Source organism: Cervus elaphus, chromosome 17, assembly GCF_910594005.1.
Source record: "Cervus elaphus chromosome 17, mCerEla1.1, whole genome shotgun sequence".
NCBI lineage: Eukaryota > Metazoa > Chordata > Mammalia > Artiodactyla > Cervidae > Cervus > Cervus elaphus.
Window position 1 is genome coordinate 56,682,459 of NC_057831.1, and position 18,549 is coordinate 56,701,007.

The 18,549-nt window shown below is 42.9% G+C and overlaps 1 protein-coding gene across 2 annotated transcripts; it reads right to left on the minus strand.

Moving 5' to 3' along the window:
- Nucleotides 1-1,891: 1,891 nt before the first annotated feature.
- On the minus strand, nt 1,892-9,895 carry LOC122673451 (tubulin alpha-1B chain-like). 2 transcript variants are annotated; one of them, XM_043871244.1, is made up of 3 exons: nt 9,891-9,895; nt 8,878-8,882; nt 1,892-3,091 (listed from the first exon to the last, which is right to left on the minus strand). In XM_043871244.1, the coding sequence occupies exons 2-3, from the start codon at nt 8,879-8,881 to the stop codon at nt 1,956-1,958; spliced, it is 1,140 nt and encodes a 379-aa protein (XP_043727179.1). In that variant the 5' UTR covers nt 8,882; nt 9,891-9,895; the 3' UTR covers nt 1,892-1,955. The 2 variants fall into 2 exon arrangements, with proteins under 2 accessions (XP_043727179.1, XP_043727178.1); XM_043871243.1 differs by lacking the exons at nt 8,878-8,882; nt 9,891-9,895 and having other exon boundaries at nt 1,941-3,377.
- Between the last annotated feature and the right edge of the window lie 8,654 nt (nt 9,896-18,549).

Sequence of the window (18,549 nt, forward strand, 5' to 3'; positions counted from 1 at the left end):
CATGAGATTTTTATGTTTATCAGAAGGAAGACTGATTCAGTTGAATGCTTCCATACACCTGAGTAAACAGAAACTCATAGATGCTAAAAGACTCGCCTCAGGTCACATATCCGGGCAGGATGGCAGTTGCCCTGACCCTGCGCTGGGCCCTTTTACTGCCCCCATAAAAGGCACTGGGGTTTGGAGCAGTTGGTCTTGACTCCAGGAAAGACAGAGCTGTCCCCTACTCTCAGCCCTCAGGGACAGACATTCCTATGCTGGGTGGACACAGCTCCTACTCCTGGGACTCCAGCACAAGTTCCAAGAGATAAGCAGCGAGGAAAGTCCAGTTTCGCCCCGGGTGAGGGCTCCTGCCAGCTGTCTCCTCGGCTGAGCTGACCCTAGTCAGGGTGCTGGATCCTTTGAAGTCAAATGCACTTTTTAAAAATGGATTTCCTGAAGTGAGGAATAATCATTCTCATATGCGAACCTGGGAAAATGTAGGTAGTGATGCCAGTGAACAAATGCAGGTTGAAAAACAAATTTTTCTCACTGCCCAAAGAATTTCAGGGTTCTCTCATCTTTTCCATCCACTTCCATAGGAAAAGAGCTTCAGACAAGGCAATCAAGATAGAAGAAGTAGCTAAAATTTGCTAAAATACAACCCCAAATGTGTTAACATATAATGACTCTATAAGCCCTCTCTGCCCTCTTATGTTCCTGGGAACAGCATTGGGAAATCAAAGGATATGTGCGTTCGTGTGTTTGTGTGTGTTACTGAGCTCAAAGGTGACTATTTAATGACTGTGCCTGCATAAATAATATGGATATTTAAGCTAAGCTGGTTAATTCAGAACTGTAAGCCAAACAGTTCTCTCAGGTCTGATTTACCTCAGCTGGCCTTCTATGTTGATAAACTCAATTACTGTCATATCTCCCTTATGATATTTGGAGAGAGTCAGAAGGTACTCTATCCACCCACATCCTAATGGGATGCAAATTTTTATCTGTAAAGTTATTCATTGCTTTACTGTTAGTTACTCTCACCAGGTTTGATCCTTTTGGTTCTGCCCTGACCACCCCATTGTATCTTCACAGTTGCAGATGACAGAAAATTAGTTTTATTTTTCTACAGTTTTTCCCTCTCATGAAACACTCTAACTGAAACCCACTCTTCTCTACAAGTAACTTTATAAGATGCCATTTACACATACACAGTCTCTGTCATTTTCATGTGACTCCTTCCTTTGCAAAGAACACACACACACTCACACACACACACTCAATTCAAGATACTTCAATGAGTCAGTGATCAACTGGGATAGGTTTCAATTCCCACGATTTACTGACAGTTTTTCAGCCAACCTAACATAAGTATTCTGTTAGGGAGTTGCAAATAGAAATGCCTGAAGAGTGAGGCAGACAGCAGAAGGGAGTGGGGCTACCCCAAGCGGAGAAAGCAGTGACTAGGGGGGACACAGGATCTAAAAGCAACATTGTCCAATAGAAATTTTGTGATGATAAAAATGGTCTATACCTGTACTGACCAATATGGCAGACATCAGTTACATGTGGCTAGCAAACACTTGAAATGTGGCTACTTAAAACTGAACTTTCAATTAAATTTCAATTTTAGGAGCCGAATGTGCCAGGGGCAATCCCGTGGGACAGCACAGGGGGCCCCTGCTAGTCAGGACCAGCCAACTACTCCCATGTATGAGTACAGACTCGGGGGAGCCAGGTCTTCTTAATTTTCTAGAGAAACCGGAAATCCCAATCTTTGTGGGAACATCTTAATTTTTTTTTCTTTCTTAAAATCTTTACTTTTGAGACAGCACATAAGTGTTACAGACACACATGGAAATCAATACAGGATCATAGCTGAAAGTGAAGACAATCTAGTCAGAAAGTTTTTATGCCTGTCAGCTAATGCTGAAGCTGAGTATGACATGCTGCAGGACTCAAAGGAATAGTAATTAGTATTCCTCTCCTTCTCCCTCAACAGAATCCACACCAAGCTCCTCATAATCCTTCTCAAGGGCAGCCATGTCCTCGCAGGCCTCCTTCTCCATGCCCTCACCTGCGTACCAGTGAACAAAGGCACGCTCGGCATACATCAGGTCAAACTTGTGGTCCAGGCGAGCCCAGGCCTCAGCGATGGCTGTGGTGTTGCTCAGCTTGCACACAGCTCGCTGGACTTTGGCCAGGTCCCCACCAGGTACCACAGTGGGAGGCTGGGGATTAATGCAAACCTTGAAGCTAGTGGGGCACCAGTCCACAAACTGGATGCTGTGCTTGGTCTTGATGGTGGCGATGGCAGCATTGACATCTTTGGGAACCACGTCACCACGGAACAACAGGCAGCAGGCCATGTATTTACCATGGCGAGGGTCACATTTCACCATCTGGTTGGCTGGCTCAGAGCAAGCAGTGGTGATCTCTGCTACAGAAAGCTGTTGATGGTAGGCTTTCTCAGCAGAGATGACAGGGGCATATGTGACCAGAGGGAAGTAGATGTGGGGATAGGGCATCAGGTTGGTCTGGAACTCTGTCAGATCCACATTCAGGGCTCCATCAAACCTCAGAGAAGCAGTGATGTAGGACACTATCTGGCTAATAAGGCAGTTAAGATTTGTGTAGGTTGGGCGCTCAATTTCGTGGTTTCTACGACAGATGTCATAGACGGCCTCATTGTCTACCATGAAGGCACAATCAGAGTGCTCCGGGGTGGTGTGGGTGGTGAGGATGGAGTTGTAGGGTTCCACGACAGCTGTGGAAACCTGGGGGGCTGGGTAAATGGAGAACTCCAGCTTGGACTTCTTGCCATAATCGACAGACAGACGTTCCATCAGCAGGGAGGTGAGCCCAGAACCGGTTCCCCCACCAAAGCAGAGGAAAACCAAGAAGCCCTGAAGACCGGTGCACTGGTCAGCCAGCTTCTGAATTCGGTCCAAGACGAGGTCCATGATCTCCTTGCCAATGGTGTAGTGACCTCGGGCATAGTTATTGGCAGCATCTTCTTTGCCTGTGATGAGCTGCTCAGGGTGGAAGAGCTGGTGGTAGGTGCCAGTGCGAACCTCATAAATGACTGTGGGTTCCAGGTCTACAAACACTGCCCTGGGCACATGCTTGCTAGCATCCGTCTCACTGAAGAAGGTGTTGAAGGAGTCGTCTCCTCCCCCAATAGTCTTGTCACTTGGCATCTGGCCATCAGGCTGGATGCCATGTTCCAGGCAGTAGAGCTCCCAGCAGGCACTGCCGATCTGGACACCAGTCTGGCCAACATGGATGGAGATGCACTCACGCATGGCGGCTACGGGTCAGCAGGTGCAGGCAACAGGAGTAGACATGGGTCCCGGTTACCGTCCCCGACAAGCTAAGAGTCGAGGTAAGTGACGCACTCACATCTTAATTTTAAAAACAGCAAACCAGTCTAAGCAAACATCTATGGTACAGTTACGACCAATACGCGTCTCGTTTGCAATTACAGATCCACTTTCCTCATCTTGTTCTCTCCTGGATCCTGCTCCTTCCATCCTACCAGGAGAACATTTCCACAGTCTACCTTCATCAGCCATTTGCAACTTGGGTTTTCTTCTCCCAGCCTGTGAGGCTGGAAGAGCCACCACTTCATTTCTCCTTAGACTCTGACCTCCCTCTTCAGAATCCTTCTTTGACCTCACCTCAGAAATGCACCCTCACTAACAAGACGAGTAGAGCCACTTACTCCTATTACAATTCCTCTCTCCTAGTCTTCCCTGCAGAAACACCTCTAGAGAATTCCCCTAACATCTTTAGAACATCAAGAAAGTTCATTCTGTCTCGTAGTGTATGTTCTCAGACGGTAGAGAAAAAGCCTTTGGCTACTTCAATTCTACAGAGCAGTATTTTTCAAATGCTTTTTGAATGTAATGCATAGTAAGAGATACAGTTTACATTGCAGCTTATTATAGACATTCCGTACACACACACATTTAGAAAAGCTTCACAAAACTCATCTGATGTTATTCTGTGTCATGCATTCTGATATTTTCTATTCTTCTCTTTTAACTTTTAAAATTTCTTTTAACACTGACCATAGTGTCCACTAATGGGTCCCAGTCCATAGTCTGAAAACATTGCTATTGAGTCCAGCCCATGTTTTGTAACCAAGAAAGAGTCATTGACTAATCTAAATGTTTTTATCATTTCCTTCAACAACCCTCAACTTCTTCCTGCCTCCCTGATACGCATACCCCATTAGTAGCAGTAAGTCAGAGACCAGCACAAATGAACTTATTCTCTAATGTGCTGGGGGTCTTTGTAGTCTCCACTTAAAGAACCTCATTACACACAGATTGTTCTTCATGGGAAGTGATTTACATTAAAAAAAAGAAGAAGAAGAAGAAAAAGATCAAACAAGTATTTTCCCTTCACAGTATATTACTTCCTGCGATTCATCAAAATTCTTTTCATGGGTAAAGGTCACTTTTCATTTATATATGGCATCTGTGTATGCTTTGCTGAAAAGGGTGTGGCTCTCAAAACATAAATCAGGCCTTGTGTGTTTATGAAAAAACTTATGAAAAGTGATGAGAGGCAAGGGAGAGCAGTAATATGGTGAAAAGAGGGACAGATGCCATCAGACTTTCCAGAACTCAGCCCATCTGACTTCAAAAGGGAAAGATGCAAATAAAATACCTACACAGAATTATAGGAATCTGCATGCATTTGCCATGAGCTGTAATACTTTTCCTAAAGTATTTTGAAAAAAGAAAGAAAAGCATTTGTGTCTAATGTAAAGAGTCAAAAATTGATGTTAGTCCTGGAAACACTGAACTGACTCATTAGAAAGTCTTTTCTTTTTAATTAATTAATCAATTTATTTATTTTGGCTACATCAGGTCTTTGTTGCTTCAGACAAGCTTTCTCTAGTTGCAGCAAGTGGGGCTACTCTTTAGTTGTGGTGCACAGGCTTCTCATTGCAGGCTTCTCTTTGCAGGCTTCTCATTGCAGGCTTCTCATTGCAGGCTTCTCTTTGCGGCTTCTCTTTGCGGCTTCTCATTGCGGCTTCTCTTTTTGAAGAGCACATCCTCAGTAGTTGTGGTACATGGGCTTAGTTGCTCTGAGGCATGTGGAATCTTCCCCAATCAGGGATCGAACCCATGTCCCCTGCAGGGAATTGGCAGGTGGATTCTTAACCAGAAAGCCTTGAAACAAGAAATCCATGTCCCATTTTTCCCCCATAAGGTAGTGGTTAACATTCTGGATACAGGATCTGAATGCCTAGGTTTGAATCCTGACCCTGCTGCTTTATCAGACACGTGATTTTGTACAAGTAGCTTACTTCTTAGTGCTGCCATTTCCCCAACGACGTAACATGAAGAGTCTCAGCACCATCCTCAGGAGGCTGTCCTGGGGATGGAATTGGCTCATATTTGGAAAGCATTGAGCCCTAGTGCCTGGTGTATGGTAAGGACAATATAAGCCCTTGTTAAATCGTCTAAGAGAAGATTAAAATATATCAACTCTTCTGTCCCCTAACTTCAGGGCAGGAGAAATAGGAGAAATATTAAAAAAAAAAAAAAAATGAGACTGAAGAAGTTATGTAACTGCTGTCCTGTTTGTTTATCTATGCACAGATTTGATACCCAAGGTGACAAAGCTTAAATGTCATCCTCTGTGAAAAATTACAAGCCATTTAGAAAGAAGAACAAGGAATAATATCTCAGTCCCTAAGCCAAGACAGAAAAGTGAACTGTGTGAAAAACATAAAACAGAGCTGTTCGTGATACCTGAAGGCCAGACAAGGCAGAGAGACCACCCAGTGTCAGCTGAGGAAGAAAGAACTGAGAAAGCTAAAAAGCTAAACCCAGGGTAAGTGGGGAGGACATCGGCATACCAGACACAATTTGGGAGGACAGTTAAAAGCCACTCGGGCAAAATTTGTTTTAAAAAAAATTCCTGGGATAGAGCTTACAGAAATGAATGATGATATGTGCAAAAGTCTACTGAAAGGGGTAAAATTAAAAACCGTAGAAGGGGCGCCTATCTAAGTGTGGTCCTGGCAAATTGTCTGGAGAGCTAAGAAATGTATCTCACTGAAAGATATGCTCTCTAAGATAATAAAAATAGAAATGAAAGAGGGACTCTGGATTACTCAAAAATACCCTGCAGTGCTATATTCTCGGTTTCCTAGAAGCTGTATATGGAAGCCTTATGTGGGTGTATGTGTGTATATGTGTGTATGTGTATGTACCCACAAAATGTTTCCATATTCAACATATGCATACATATATACAAATAAAGAAATATCTCCTTTTTAAAAAACTTCTTTTTAAGTGACACCAAGAGGTAAGAAGCTCACCCAGAACCAACTGACTATTGGCGTTAAACTAAACAAAACCCACACCCTGGAAAACACAGAAATCATGACAAATTTGGGTATAGGGTCTACTTCCCTAAAGATGACTGGTTTTAAACAGTTACAAGGATGGCCTGAGCCTGAAAGAGAGGCCTCTGAGCTTGAGCAGCGAACACCATGGGTCACAGAGAGCCACTTGGATGTCAATAGCAGCTTTGTGCAGAGAGCGCGGCGCCTCTGACCATACGGAGCGCCTCGGTTTGTCCAGCGGCATTCCGCCCTGACCCGTGAGGTCAGCCCCACAGCCCGCGGCGGAGGTGCGGGACCGGGCCGATGCCGCAGACGGCTTCTGGCCTCTGAAGGTCAACCCCACTCAGAGTCAGCTATGGAAGGAAAGGAAGTTCAGTCTTAGGCTCGCTATTGGCTTTGCTTTTTGTCTCTCTTCCTTCCCCACCTTTCCTCCTGGGTCCCTTCAAACCCCAGATTGCTTCCTTCTTTCCTTCTTTCCCTCCCTTTCTTCCCCTCTTCCTCTTTTCTATAAACATCTCTCTCTCCCTGTTGACATCCTCAGGCCCGTTAGAGCGTGCACTGCTTTCCACTTCCTCTCCCTTCTCGGTCTCTCTTTCTCTCCTCACTCAGGCACTTTTCCCAGATGCTGCTCACTCTCTCCCAAATGTATTGATAGTTTCTGCAGAGCATCAGAATCACCAGCTCTGGTGAAAGTAAACAATCCCAGCCAACAATTTCATTGTCTCCAGACATTCTGAGGGAAAAACAAAAGGGGGGGGGGGCCACCCATTAGTTGGGCTTGAAGTCTCTCCCACCATCACTTTGAATCCTGCGATTTCTTGGAAGTGTGAAAAAAATTCTCCTGATCTCTGTCTCTCCTGCGTTACCCGGCAATGGTGCCAGACGCTGCTGCCTGCCTAACTTCACTGGGGGCCCCTCCATCTTCAAAGCCGGGCGAGTCTCGCTCCAGTTGTGTCCCACTAACATGCTGCTTCCGTCATCCCATTTCCTTCTCTGACTCTCCTTTTAGGACCCTTGGGGTTCCACACAGCCCACTCGAATCGTCCAAGATAATCTTTCCATCTCAAGATTCTTAACTTAATCATGGCTGCAATGTTCCTCTGGCCATAAAAGTAACATAGTCACATAAAAGTGACAAAACCCTCAGGTTCTGAGATTAGGGTATGGACATCTTTGAGGGGGTTATTATTCTACCTACCACAGGACTCATAAAATGTTTCCATTTCTTTTCAAATCACAAAGAAAAAGACTTTCAGGTAGAAGAAAATGGTTTAACATAGACTATTAATATATTTGTCTTTATACCATTGTATGTGTATGTTAATAGCTCAGTTGTGCCTGGCTCTTTGTGACCCCATGGACTGTAGCTCACCAGGCTCTTCTGTCCGTGGAATTCTCCAGGCAAGACTACTGGAGTGGGTTTACTATTCCCTTTTCCAGGGGATCTTCCCAACCCAGGAATTGAACCTGGGTCTCCCACGTTGCAGGCAGACTCTACTGTCTCAGCCACCAGGGAAGCCCTCTTCAGACCAATAGAGGAAGATGTAATTTTTAATATTAAAGAGGAAATGGGTCCCCAAATTTAAAAAATGCTTGTCTCAATGCAACATATAGGCCAATTCCTGCAGTATGGCCAAAGCAGCTTCTATGATAAGGGGATTGCAGTGGAGAGCACAGGCCTTGAAATCATAAGAGGGAGGCCCTGGCCTAGCACTGCCATTAATAATTTATCTCAGCTAGATTTTTTACCAAGGAAATAATGTTCTGATGAAAAACACAGTTTATTAGCATCCTCTGGGATAGCACAGTGGTTACAGGAAGGGGTTTGTAGCCAGACAGACCCAGAGTCACATTATGCCTCATTCACTCATATTTGTGTGACCTTGTAAATTACATAACCTTCATAAGCATCAGTTTCTTCATATAGGATAACGCATCCTCATGGGATTAATGTGAGTAAGTGGGATAAGGTATACAAAGTGCTCCTCACAGGACCAGGTACACAGTAAGCACTTAGTAAGTGGCTGCTACTGTTGTCACTATTTATTACTTTTATTATTACTATTGTATTATTAAATAATAGTTATTATAGTTTTGTCTGTATAGTTAAAAAATCACATAATCTTCTTCAAGCAATTTTTAACTTGAAAAAGCACAAATCAGCGGGGATAAGAATCTGGTGGCAGGGTGGGAGGCTCAGGTGGGAGGGAATGTATGTCTACATATAGCTGATTCACATCGCTGTTCGGCAGAAACTAATATAGCATTGAAAGCGATTATAGTCCAATTAAAAATAAATAAATAAAAAGGAACAACAATAAAAGAACCTAGAGGGTCCACATGTAGAGGCTGGATAGATTTGTTTCTGGCAATGATCCGGACCCAAAAAAGTAAACTGTTCTGAGCAGATTGAATGGCAGCCTGCCTTACTCTTTAGGGTGCAATGCCTGACTTAGATGATTCTATCAGGCCAATGGACATTCTAGTGCAGAAAATGAAAAAGAGCCAACCTCCTTCCAAGACACACATTCTAAAGTCTAGAGTTGTGCTGTCCAACACACACATGTGGCTACTTAAATTTAAGTTGATTAAAATTAAAAATCCAGGTCCTCAGTCACACTGGTACATTTTGAATAGTAAAGACCCATGCGTGGCTAGCTGTTTCTAGAGTGTATGATGCAGACACAGAATTTTCCACTGACAGAACCTCTATCATATGCTGCTGATCTAGTGTAAATTATTAGTTGCTCTAAAAACCGATGTGTGTGCTAAGTTGCTCCAGTCGTCTCTGACTCTTTGCAACCCCATGGACTGCAGCCTGCCAGGCTCCTCTGTCCATGGAATTTCCCAGGCAAGAATACTGGAGTGGGTTGCCTTGCCCTCCTCCAGGGGATCCTCCTGACCCAGGGATTGAACATGCATTAGGTCTCCTGCATTAGCAGGCAGGCTCTTTACCACTAGTGCTACCTGGGGAGCCCCCAAAATCTATGTAAATAAGTTCAATTATTATTTAATATGATCTAACTTGCAACTATGCAATCTAGTGGATCATAGGTCTTAGATCATTAAGTCTTAAAAATACCAAGAAGATTGATCTCTTTTTCCATTTCAACTAGATGCTTTACTCCTTTATTACAGATCTTTTACAAGCATTCATAGGGATCCATGTTATAAAACTTAACATTCAAAAAACTAAGGTCACAGCATCTGGTCCCATCACTTCATGGCAAATAGATGGGGAAACAATGGAAACAGTGAGAGACTTTATTTTCTTGGGCTCCAAAATCACTGCACATGGGGACTGCAACCATGAAAGTAAAAGACGCTTGCTCCTTGGAAGAAAAGTTATGACCAACCTAGACAACATATTAAAAAGCAGAGACATTTCTTTGCCAACAAAGGTCCATCTAGTCAAAGCTATGGTTTTTCCAGTAGTCATGTATGAATGTGAGAGTTGGACTCTAAAGAAAGCTGAGTACTGAAGAATTAATGCTTTTGAACTGTGGTGTTGAAGAAGACTCTTGAGAGTCCGATGGACTGCAAGGAGATTCAACCAGTGCATACTAAAGGAAACCAGTCAATCCTGAATATTCATTGGAAGGACTAATGCTGAAGCTGAAACTCCAATCCTTTGGCCACCTGATGCAAAGAACTGACTCATTGAAAAAGACCCTGATGCTGGGAAAGATTGAGGGCAGGAGGAGAAGGGGATGACAGAGGAAGAGACAGTTGGATGGCATCACTGACTCAATGGACATGAGTTTGAGCAAGCTCTGGGTGTTGGTGATGGACAGGAAAGCCTGGCATGCTGCAGTCCATGAGGTTGCAAAGAGTCAGACATGACTTAGCAACTGAACTGAACTGATATTATCATGTTGGCTTGAATTCTGTAGTTATGATTATATAGCAAATAAAGCCCCACTACTGATGTATTCAGGTAATTTAAGGAAAAACAGAACACAAAGAGTAAGCTAATATAGCAAACTAAATGTTTAACCAAAAAGTTGGATTATTTAAATTTTCGTTAGTCTTGGCTTTCAAACATTGCAACTCACAGGGAGAAATACATTTTCTAATATAATCTATGTGCAAGCAACACACAAAACAATAGAAACACAATTTCATCGAACACAACAAACCCTTACTGCAGGTGGTAAATTCTGATAACTTCTATTTCTTCCTCTTCCTCTTCTTTCTCACTCCTCTCCTTTCCCTTTGCCTTCCTTTAGTGTTGACTGATTTCATGACTCACAAAGGGGTCATTATCTGTAGTTTGATGTAAGCTCAAATGCTTAAAGCTGCGGAATAAGTAGCATATAGAATAGAGCTGTGTGGGGATGATGGGAAATGGAGGGCGTATCACCCCTGAAAGGGCACAGTGGTTCCTTGGCTCCAGCCAGTCTTTCCCATGTAGGAATACAGGTCTCTGTTGCTAGACTTTATGATTGTTCAAGAAAAGCCTAGTATCCAGATATTTTTGTGAGGCTTCCCAATTTAAAGGTGTAGTAAATAATTCATAAAAATTTTAAATGCTTGCCAGCTGAACAAAACAAGTATTTCATGTGGTATTGGTCTGATTAAGGATGCTGCTGCTAAGTCGCTTCAGTCGTGTCCGACTCTATGCGACCCCACAGACGGCAGCCCACCAGGCTCCCCCGTCCCTGGGATTCTTAAATTTTCTTTTTTTCCTCTAAAGGAGAATCTAGACTCCCCATAAAGGGGTATAGCACAATCCTCTGTCTTCTCATGACCTGATGGGGAATAAAAACAAAGAAGGGAAGTTCTTTGAAGGGAGTTGCAAGTGATATTCTCTCTCTGAATGAGGCCATGCTGGGTCCCCACTGACTGCCAAGAAGAGCAGAGAGACTCAGTCATTCCAGTAGCATAGAGTCCTCAAGAAATTGGCTTTTCTCTCAGACAATCAGAGAGGACAGAAGCTAAACAGCAGGTCTTGCTCAACACAGTCCCTCAGTAGTGGCCATTGGGCTCTCTGTCTTTGAAGGTCGGCTTATGTAAGTCCCCTTACCTAGACTGACCAGGCATCCAGGGTACAAATACTTAGTCAATCACTTTAAAACAACTATAGGTAAAACTTAAATTTCAAACACAAATCTCATTACTGTATAATTAAGAGATTGAATCAGCAGTCTATATTCAAGGCCTCTAGACTTCATTAAACTATGTAAAATGGTTAATATTCAAATATTTTTTTAAATGAACTTCTATTTTGGAAAAAAAATTATAGAAAAGCTGCAAAAATTGTCTGAAAGCATTCTGTATATAGCCACTGTTTCCCCTAATGTTAACAGATGATATAAGCATGGCACATTTGGCATACTACAACACTAATGTGAGTACATTACTACTAACCAAGCTATTTTATTTGGATTTCATAATTTTTTTCACTAGTCTCTTTTTTCTGTTTCAGGATGCAATCTAGCAAACTCGTATTTAGTAGGACTTTTTAACCTATGCTAAAAAAAAAAAAAAATTTATATAGTTTCACTTAATACTTTAGGACAGTAAGGAGATCAAACCAGTCAACCCTAAGGGATGTCAACCCTGAATACTCATTGGAAGGATGGATGCTAAAGCTAGAGCTCCCATACTTTGGCCCCCTGATTCAAAGAGCCAACTCATTGGAAAAGACCCTGATGCTGGGAAAGAATGAAGGCAGAAGGAGAAGAGGGCAGAAGAGGAGGAGATGTTGGATGGCATCACCGACTCGATGGACATCAACTTGGGTGAACTCCAGGAGATGGTGGGATAGGGAGGCCTGGTGTGCAGTCCATGGTGTCTCAGAGTCGGACACAACTTAGCGACTGAACAACAGCAATACTTTAGCAAACAGTCTAGCAACCAAAGAAGAAAAACCTTGTTACAATGCATCCATTCGGCCCTAGGGAGGAGGTGTCTTTGGGACTCCACATCAACACACATCCATTGCCAAAGTGAGATGCTAATCTCATCTAGAATCTAGACAGAGTCACTGACTTCTGAGTCTCTGCCCACTGAAGGGCATGTGCTAGGTGCCCAATAAACACATGCTGAATATCTACTGCTTGTCAACAAACAAGAATTCCATACCTAAAAATCCCTACAAGGACAGAAGAACCACTTCCTGCCCAGAAATTGCTCTTGATTAATTTCATTGTCCATCTAGAACTAACACCATTTGAATATTAAAGCTTGTGTTAGCTTTCTAGGGCTGCTATAACAAAGTACTACAGTCTGGGTGGCTTAAACAAAGGAAATTAGTTTTCTCACAGACCAGGAGGCCAGAAGTCTGAGATTAAGGTGTCCGCAGTGTTGGTTTCATCTCAAGTCTCGCACCTTGGCTTGCAGACGGCCGTCTTCTTTTCTCCTTGTATCTTCTCACAGTTTTCCTCTGCACATGCCTGTGTCCCAAGTTCCTCTTCTTACAAGGATCCCAAACCACCAAGATTGGGGCCCCCACTAAGCAGCCAGAAGTTACTTTCTGTGTATATGTTTGAGTAACTGGAGAAAAATAAAGGCCCTTCCCAACAACTTGCAAAACAGGAGAGTGGGTATGAAGGTGGTGTTGCTGATAGGGTCAAAGGGCAGTGCCTAAAGCCCTTTCATCACTGAAATCTTGTGTTTCGAAGAATGTGGGTGGGTCTGAAGCGCCTTTTCCTAATGTGTCTGTCTGCGCAGGCGCAGGGGAAGTGTTACACCTTATTAAAAGCTTATCCTCAAGGCTGTCCATGATGGGTGTTTGGAGACTTGGAAAAATGAAAACAATCACAGCATGCAGACGTTACCAGACAGGCAGGGGTCTGAAAGAAAAATTAAATAATGAACAGGCCAAAGGCACCAGGGGCAGGAATCTGAGGTGTAAGCCTTCCGTGCAGGCACGTTTATAAAGAGAGGCTGCAGGGGGAGAGCAATTCACCAGGAAGAGGCCAGGACAAAAATGGGTCCAGGAAAGCTGCCCAGGGACCCGGGAGGAAAGGGAGAGTGGCCGCCAGTGAGCTGGCTGGGCTGTCATTAGCCCAGAACTATCAGGCACCTGAAACAACAAGGTCAAGAATGTGACCCAAACGATACATGAAATATTTGGTTAGGAAACTGCGTGCTGGGAGAAAGACCTAAGAAAGAGTTAAATTGGGGCGCTTACCTTTGCTGATTGCAGAAGGAAAGGGCAATCGTTCAAGCAAAGCCTTTGGGCTGGGGGAATTCTTTTTACTAACATGCTGAAGAAGAGTGATAGGAGACGGGGGAAGAGAGGGCAGGGCCCTGAGACTGACAGATTTCTTGGTGTGGACCCGGCAGAGGGCAGGGGGAGGAATCTGGGGGACAGGTTGGGCCTCAGCCCCTCCCTGCATGGGCCCACAGCCCTGCCTGCTTAGGCATCCGGATTCCAGGCCTTGAGTCCAGGACAAAGGGACCCTCCCCCCTTGTCAGCCTTCCTGTTCCTGGGATTGTGTGGCCAGGCCCTTTGATCAAGCTAAGGGCATTATGTCTGCAGACAACTGCTTTAAATACGAAGGTTTCAGGGCTGGCTCTCAGGTCCCCTTCGTGTTCCCAGGCAAATGGATTATGCATGACTTCTTAAGATTTCTACTTTTCCCTCTGAAGTAACCAGGTCTCTAAACAAAGCGTTCGGACGCTGTCTCAACCCTTCGAAGGAAGGTGGTGTTAAAATGTGGGCCTAGTGGATACATTCCCATTATAAACTCTCCATCTTTAAAGTGGCTGTGGCTTAAATGCTTTTTATGAATTCCCACAATCGAATGAGAATCACCCACACCCATAGTGAATCTATGGAAAGATGCACTTAACGTAACAGGCTGGGAGCCAGGACTCCTGGTTCCAGACCTGGCTCCACAGCTTCCTGTCTGAGTCATTTCTAGGCATTCAGTCCCTCTAGGTCTGAGTTTTCACTCTTTAAAAAATTAGAAGTTTAAACTTGGCAAGCTCTGGGAGCTAGGTTTTAAAATCCTATGATTCCTTCATTGAAATATGTGCTTTGACCCAGCAATGACATAAATACAATGTAGTTCATTGGCTTCAAGAAGTAGGTAAATAGAAAAAGGAAAATAAACAACTTCAAAAACTGTTTCCGATGGTGACATGTTTCTCCACAACTTACTGATTTAATAAAAAGTTGGTGTCCTAACAAAGTTGGATGCAATGTCTCTAGATGACACTTTATGATTTTATTGGAGAAAATATAATGACAACCCTATTCTAGAAGGATCCTTTTCTCTTGCTCCTTGGATCACTTCTCTTTCTAGTCAAGGGGAATCCCCTTCCTCGTGGCAGTAGCATAAGAAGTTGCAAGGCAAGAGAAACAGACATGAGATCTCCCGAGAACTGTTGAAGATTCAACATAAAATTGCATTCTTTTAACAGAGCAACCTATCCAGAACTATTTCTGAAAGTAGCTTTGCTAAGTACTGATTGCATTAAGCACATTTGAAGAAATGTTGAAATTCTTAGAGTTGTTTTATCATCATTATTGGTGACAAAATTTCATGTCTTCTATTAACTGAACTCAAAGAAATTATTCTAGTCTTACGTATCAGAATTTTTAAGAGTTCAGAAGCTCACTAAGTGTCTTTCCTTCAGGATTGCATGGGAGTAGTTTCTGGACATCAGAATCTCAGGATTTATCTAATTCCTTTCCTGATCTTTGCTTTTAGGTTCTAAAAAGTGCTGTGAGACTTTGCAATATCTCCGTGCTTTTATTGCAATAAAATTCACGATGAACTAGAGGGATGACTTTAAATTTCTGAAGAAAGCCCTTGTCCCTACCCCAGGGCCCTATTTTGATCTTTAGATCTTATCCAGAGTCAAGACTCCATCCATTCTCACGAGCCATCACTTTATGAGGCTGATGTCTAAATCTCTGCATCCTGATTCAATTTCTTTCTTGAGCCCATCTTATTGTACAAAAGCATTTCCACTTGGAGATTCCTCAGGGATGCTAAATTCAAGTACTGAAGACTAATTTGTGACTTTCCCTCCAACAAGCAGGCTCCCTGATACCCTTTATTCTATCATGGTAACTCAGTTCTCCTCGCCACCAGACTTTACTTGACATCACCACTAACTAGACCTCTCTCTTGCTTGCAGTTCAGTCATCAGGTCATGGCAGTTCTTCCTCCTCAGTGTCTTTTCCATACATCCTTTCTGGCCAATTCTCATTGTCATCACCTTGGCCTGAATCCTTATCCTCTGATTTTTGTTTGCCATTTTTTGCCCAGCCATCATGTAAATTCACTTCCAATGGATTCATTCACTCAACAAATATCTGTTGAGTGTCTTCTCTGTTCCCTTCATCTACCATCGATTGACATCTATGGAATTAAGATGCAAACTCCTGAACCCAACATTCAGCCCCCCATCTCCCTGCTTAAACGTGGCCTCCACTCACTCTTCTCATATGCACCTGTCCTCCCCAGGCAAACAGTTCCACTCAGCTTCCTCTGAAATTATTTAGAGCATTCCCCTTCCTGCCTGGAAGTTCTTTCTTCTTTCCTTGCTTAAGAGTAACCATTTCTCTTATGGTCGCTGTACCATTCAGTCAGTTCCTGTAACTTGATGGTTACTCTGTTGCCCTCACAGCTGGCTCTTGCAAAATTATATTGCTGTCTATATTTTCTATGTCTCATTGCTCCAAGTGGCCTGTGAGCACCTCAAGAGAAAGATCCAATGATTGCTCACAGCTTTGTGATCTATTATCCTATGGAATAAATTGCAAGAAGGAAGGAAAATGAACAGTTATTAAGTGCCTATAGTATATCAAAAACTCTTCTGTGTTGGGTGTTTTTGTTTTTGTTTTCCTTTCAACATCTCACTTAGTGCTCTGATCCCAGGGTTGGCAAGCTAAAGCCTGTGAGCCAAATTTAGCCCATCTGTTCTTATAAAGCATTACAGAAACAGAGCCACATCCATCATTTACATTTTGTCTATGGCAACCTTTGTACTACACTGGTGGAGCTGAGTAGCTGTGGCAGAGACTGCATGGCCAGCAGAAGCTAAAATATTTACTCTTTCTCTCTCTTTAAGAAAAAGTTTGCTAGGACTTCCCTGGTGCTCCAGTGGTGAGGAGTCTGTCTACCAGCGCACGGGATGCAGGTTAGATCCTTGGTCCTGGAAGATCCTACGTGCCTAGGAGCAACTGAGCCCATAAGCTACAACTACCCAGCCTGCTCTAGAGCCTGTGCTCCACAACGAGAAGCCACAACTATGACAAATTCTGTGCACCGCATCTGGAGAGGAGCCCCTGCTCGCCGCAACTAGAGAAAGGCTGCATGCAGCAATGAAGACTGAGCCCAGCCAAAAATAATTTTTAAGACAGAATAGAAAAAGTTAGCTGTCTCAAAATAAAAGACGGTAAGATCTGTTATCAACTGTTTCTATAGGTGAGGACACAGAAGTTCAGAGAATCTGAGTAAATTGTTTAAGGTCACACAGCTAGTAAAGAACCCAGCAAAAATGTCAAGCCAGGTCTATGTGATTCTAGAACTCACACGACCACAGGATATACACAGGAGATGAGAGTGAAGCTGTCATCTATGTAATATCCCATGGCTCATCTTCACAGTTTTGCAGGAAGCAATCCAGTAGCTGGAATTGCCTGGATTTTCAGACACATATCAAATCCCTATTACTGGCCACATTAACCTTATTTTAAAGGACATTTTCAGGGATTTCCCACCATAGAGTTACCTCCCACTCCTATAATTGCTTCCAGAAGGACATGACTCCTTGAGGGCTGGAGCCAGATCCTGTTCCCTGAACCTTCAAGGTAGACCTGGCACATAATAAACCCCAACATGTGCAAGTTGCAGGATATCCATTTTCAGGAATGACTTATTTTGAGAAAGATAAGTGCTTTTCACAACTACCAGATTCAGTAGAAGTTAGTATGGAAAAGCTCCCACTGTGGGGTCACTGACCACCTAGATTCAACTCCTGTGCTGTTACTTACTAGCTGTACTATTATGGGCAAGATGCCTAATCCATGTGGACTTTTGTATTTTTATCTGCAAAATGAGAATCATATAGTTATTTTGATGAGATAAAATAAGACAAGTAAAGCACTTACGGCAATTCTTGGCACAGTAGGTCATCAGCCTAGACATAAGTTGTTATTATCATTGGCTAAAATCTTTGCATCAGTGCTCAAAAACTTAAATTCATCTTTGAAGAGGCATAGAATCACACAGGAATGGAAAAGACAGCAAAAACAAATAAACGTGGAAAGGAGACAAGAGAAAGATGATGACGAAAACAAAGAAGTCCTTCCTCTGATTTATCTCTGAAAAAATATTTTTAGAAAATCTTTTTTTATCAGTGCATAAAGATACTCGTATTCTCAGGAAAATATCCGCTCTACAAAGGGAGATGAGGGAAAGGAAACATTTCTCAAACAATAGTTTCAGAAGACAAGCTCCAAATATTAGTACAAAGAGGGGGGTTGAAGAGTTTCTAAAGCAGCACACTTAGTCATGTTAATTATTGCATATAATAGCCAGCAATGCCCAAACTGGCTCCTCACTGAGATTCACATCATTACCCTGAAGTAATTAAGCTTCTGCCAAGATCCCACATCATTTGAATCAGTTCTACCTGGAAAAGCTATTAGAGTTATAATCATGCCCCATTTGAAGTCTTGACTTCATGAAAATGATTGAGAGCTTGTTGAATGAGGCAAAATTTGTCTCAGCCTCCAAGGGAGGAAAGGATTGGACCCGCTGCTGACGGCAGGCCTCAGTCACTGAGTTATAAGCTCGGGTCCTTTCTGCCGACTCTCAGAAATCCAACACAGAATGAGTCCCTTATGGATTCTCAGATTATTCTTGGATCACATCATTAAGATGTGATTCCCATTGATTTCCTGTTGCCTTAACTTTTTGTTTAACTGTAGAAGTCTGCACTCTATCTAAAATGTTGTTTAAAAGACACACACACACACACAAGATGGGGAGTGAGAACAATTGCTCAAACTCTGAATTTCTCCTCTCTCCAGGTTTCTTTTTCCTCCAGAATATAAAATTATCCTCTTCGCACACACTTTATTCTTTAGTAATTTGGTTTCATATATTAATTAAGTGATTTCAAATGACACAAAAACAGAAGTCTATGCTTTCTCTAGTTTTATAAAATTTAGTCTTTGGAGTTGGAAAATGCATTTGTTCTCTACAATGGGTCATGAATATTCTGGA